General features: G+C 36.0%; 1 protein-coding gene across 1 annotated transcript; it reads right to left on the bottom strand.

Moving 5' to 3' along the window:
- Window positions 1-608: 608 nt before the first annotated feature.
- Window positions 609-4,059, bottom strand: LOC102605590 (uncharacterized). Its single transcript, XM_006342314.2, has 2 exons — window positions 3,544-4,059; window positions 609-1,394 (listed from the first exon to the last, which is right to left on the bottom strand). Exons 1-2 carry the CDS (start codon window positions 3,870-3,872, stop codon window positions 929-931), a joined length of 795 nt encoding a protein of 264 aa, XP_006342376.1. The 5' UTR covers window positions 3,873-4,059; the 3' UTR covers window positions 609-928.
- Between the last annotated feature and the right edge of the window lie 361 nt (window positions 4,060-4,420).

The following is a 4,420-nucleotide window of genomic DNA, read 5'->3' as shown; positions in this document are numbered from 1 at the left end:
TTTTTAAAGCATTAAAAAAATATATCCACTCTACCTCAATGTTCTAGAGTAAAAAAAATTTAAAAAAACATTGGCAACTAATAAAAAAGGAGGAAGAAATAATCAAAATAGGAGATTAATAACATTACGGAGATTGATAACAACTAAAATAGTGACCAACTAATAAGGAGAAAATCAGGGATTAATATATCCAACCGGTTATCAAACACTACATTTAAGGAAAAGAATAATGCTAATTAATTGGTTAGGAGTTATTTCAATTCAATTATTTATTATCATTAATATATTTGTTATTTTCTTTTCTGTTTTTTTATTGTTTAAACAAATGTTATATCCGATAATTTTTTTATTGTTAACACTTAAACATAAACAACAATGTCATCCTTCCGGATGGCTCAGTTGGTTTTTTTGTTGTTACTTAGCCTAAAACTGGAAACCAACTTTTCTATGGATAACAATCCGTTCATGCTACCCTCCATAGATATAGGATTTACACCTTTGAACGTCTCAAGCTGGAAATCCATTGGGTATACTCCCCAACCCACACTAACTGACAAGTGAAAGTATCAAAGAACAATAATTGGGTCTCATCATAATACAAATGCACATCACAAAAAGTTAGAAGTGTAAATTGAGGAATACACCTAAAACATAATAAGTACATATATAATTATAAGGATAAAACAAAAACTGAAATAAAATCTCTAAATTAGGCATACACCACAATTGAAATATACAGAAGAAACCCAAAGGTTGTAAGCAGAAGCAATTACATTCTACAGATGCCAAAGACCATGGGGTATAAATACAGAGGCGGGGCGAGAAACTGAACCCTGTAACTTCTAAAATAAGTCAACCTCCATTGAAACCTATCTGAAGTTAGGTTCATAGGGCGACACAAAATTACATTATCGTCAACATATCTTTTCTATTCCTTTATGCCCATTAGGCTGGGAGTTCCAGCAGCAGCCCCTTGCAGATCTGATAAGGAGAAAGACCTCCATGGACTAAGCTTCTGTTCAGGAGGTGATGATGAGGGCTCAATGCTATATCTTCTTGATTGTGGAGGCAGAGGGGGAAGAGAGCAACGAGGTGACGATGCATTTGAGTTCAAGGACTCCGAACTATTATTGCTCTCAGAGCAGCTGGAAATTGCACCAAGAGCTAATGAGCTTCTAGAGTTTATTGGTCTCTTGTATAACCCACCGCTATTATTTCTTGGGAAGTGATTCCGATTCTTGTCAAAGAAATTGCTATGAGCAAGCAGGTTCTTGCGTTTTCTAGTGTATGCATTCTCCGGCTTGACCATATCTTTAAGCGAGGAACATGATACTGCATCTGCTAGACTAGTATAAGATTTCGATTTACCAGCATAGAAACTTGAAATGCCCCTCCTGAAACATGGCAGTCAAGCACAATTAGAACATTGAAAAGAATAAGACTAACAGACTGACTGCTCATTAAATATCTCTAAGAAGCTATAAATCTGTCTACTTTGACTCCTGCACTGCTCAATTCATTCTCCAAAAAGATCCACGTTCTTAGTGACTTGATTAAAACTAAAATATTAACAAAACAAAACAAAGTTCTGCATTCTTTAACTATCTAAGACTTCCATTCAGACCAAAAAAAGGATACTTCTCAACTTCAATAATAATAGTAAACTAATATACACTTATTTACTGCTTATCTTTCTTCTTCTTCTTTTTTTGAAATGCTAACACACCCAATGGTGGGTGACTTGTAAACTCAAAATATTCAACTGCTCTCTTTTCATGGCTAATACATCCATGTGGGTTGAGCTTTCAAGATACCACATTGGTGGTCCTTTTTTGAAAAATAAATAATAATAAAATGGTCAGAATTGAATATGCTGAAGTGATGCTCCAAGCTTCCAGAAGCATCTCAGAAGAATATCAGGCCGCTTCCTGGTGTATTGGTCCCCCAACCTCTATCCAAACAAAATATTTGATTCCATACTATGAACAGATATGCACGGTGCACCCATGATGGAACCATAATTTCCTGACAAACTAAAAGTCCGAACATTTCACTCATAAGCCTTGAGAAACCAATGGAAGGAAAAAAAAGATACTGACACCTCATCTTGTCCGCCTGTTTAACTCTCACAAAGGAGCCATGGACCACGTACTAGCCCCCACTGTCAAAGGTACTACAAGAATTATGGACAAATTCAGTGGGGAAAGTTTAAGACATCCTTGGGGTAATGGGACAGGTGCCGTAGCTAATCAAGTAGCTCTAGAAGCATGTGTAAAAGCTTGTAATGAAGGACATGATCTCACTCAAGAAAGTAATGAGATTATTCGTGAGGTTTTTAAAATTTGAACTCAATTTTGGTTTGATACCAAACTCATTGATTAAAGTTAAGAACTCCTCAATTTTTGTTGATAATGGATCTTTTTTTATAACCTTAGTGTCTGGACCAACTTGCATGCACCTCGACTTATTCCATGGAATACTTGTCACCTCCCACCAACATCAGGTATCACGCCACTCTATCCATCAAGGCTAGAATAGATGAGAAAAAATCACCTAGTGTTTCTCTCTAGGTAATTAATTGAACCTGAAACCTCATAGGGATCAATCCACTTCAATGATACTAGGCAACACCCTTGGGTATGTTGATAATGGTTTTTTTTATCAACCGTATACACTTTTTGTACAAATTCTTGGTAATCAATATTCAGAAGCAAGATAGTATGAAATATCAATCACATTCAAAACAAGTTCTCCAATAAGATTGCAAATATAGGTCAGGCCACACTCTAGAATTAGTTCCAAACTACTTTTCAGGTACAAGTCTGCACCATGCTACTTGAAATATAATTACCTACGTAAAATTTCAGATTTTTCTTTTACTGCTCAAATTAAACAAACAAACACAGATGAACAAGTCCCACCCCAAGGTAGCACATCCATTACCTCAAAATGAAAAATGAAGCTTAGTTAAATAGCTCACTCCTCAAGACAAAGACAAGCCCAAGGAAACATGTAACCACTCCTTAGTTCTTTATACAGAGCCATCACAAGCATGCAAAAAGCCACATAGAGATACATACACAGCATTACTAGTTATCTACAAAGTTCTATTGGATTGTTTTGGTTTGTGATCCAAAACAATTATAATGCATGGATTGTTTTAACCCTTTGGTTTGAGCTTGGCACTTCCACAATGGAGGTCTCAATTTTGAAACCCCTTGGTGTGACTTTTTGGGTCGAGCTCGTTGAATGGGACTTGCCAGGTGCGGTTTATAATAAGCTAACTTCCTTAACTTAAGCAAATGACTCCTTAAAATTATGGTCCATTTCCCTAGCAAGTCATAAATATTACCAAGATATGGCAGAGTTAATTGTTGCTACTACAAATCAATTGACAAAATCCACAAAACATTAAACACACAAAATCAGAACCTAATCTGGAATACTAAGAAACTTAATTCATCATCTAAAATTCAAAATTCACGATTAAATTAAACTAAAACCAACAGAGAAATTAAACAAAACAAAGGTAAAACCACATACTTAATCGGCAAAACCTCCTCCAAAGACTCCAAATTATCAAGAGCACCAGGTTTAAACGGACTCTGAACCTCCTCTCCATCACCATCCCCACGGCCTCCATCCGATGAAGACCCTCCCGCCGGCGGTGAGTCATCACTATTCCTACCAATAGAAGAAGAAGACGAAGAAGAAGTCCGATCATCCTCATCTTCCTGCTTCGCCTGAACCATACGTTCCCCGACGCCTAGATCCGGCGAGTTATAGATCGGAACAAAATCCATTCCGTGCACAAATCCTGGCCGTTCGATCTGATGATCAGGTGTACTGTTCCTCTCAAACGCAATCGACATAGGTTTCGCTTTCGCTTTCACTTGTGTGCTGAGAAAAAAGCAGATACATATGAAGAAACCTAGAGAGTCTATGTGTATATAATAAACCAGACAGAAGAGAGAGAAAGAGTGTGTAGATACAATGAGGAAGAAAGAGTCTAGAGAGAGAAAGGGAATATACCAAAGGTAGATGAAAACCTTATCTTTATCCGGACAGAGTTATATTATCTTTTTTATTTATTTATTCTCTAAAATTCGTGATTTGTTATGGTGCATCCGGCTTTAAATGAAACCGACTGCTCAACGATTTTGATTTTATCTGAACCGTTCATTTTTTGAGATGTTGAATATGGGATAGGAAAGACGTTAGCCATCCACTACAATTTCCAAGTTGGAATTTAAAATTAAAATATAAGAAAAAACAAAATTTGGAATTTCATTTTTTTTATTTTTAGATTCGAAATTGTGATACTTCGAATTGAATAGTTGGTCAAGACTTAGGATTGACTATCTATCCATTTTTATTTATTCATTATTTGATTGCCACACATATTTCTTTATAAAATAAT

Source organism: Solanum tuberosum, unplaced genomic scaffold, assembly GCF_000226075.1.
Source record: "Solanum tuberosum cultivar DM 1-3 516 R44 unplaced genomic scaffold, SolTub_3.0 scf00037, whole genome shotgun sequence".
Taxonomy (NCBI): Eukaryota; Viridiplantae; Streptophyta; class Magnoliopsida; order Solanales; family Solanaceae; genus Solanum; species Solanum tuberosum.
The sequence above is the reverse complement of the archived record's forward strand: the minus strand, read 5'-3'. Positions and strand labels throughout refer to the sequence as shown.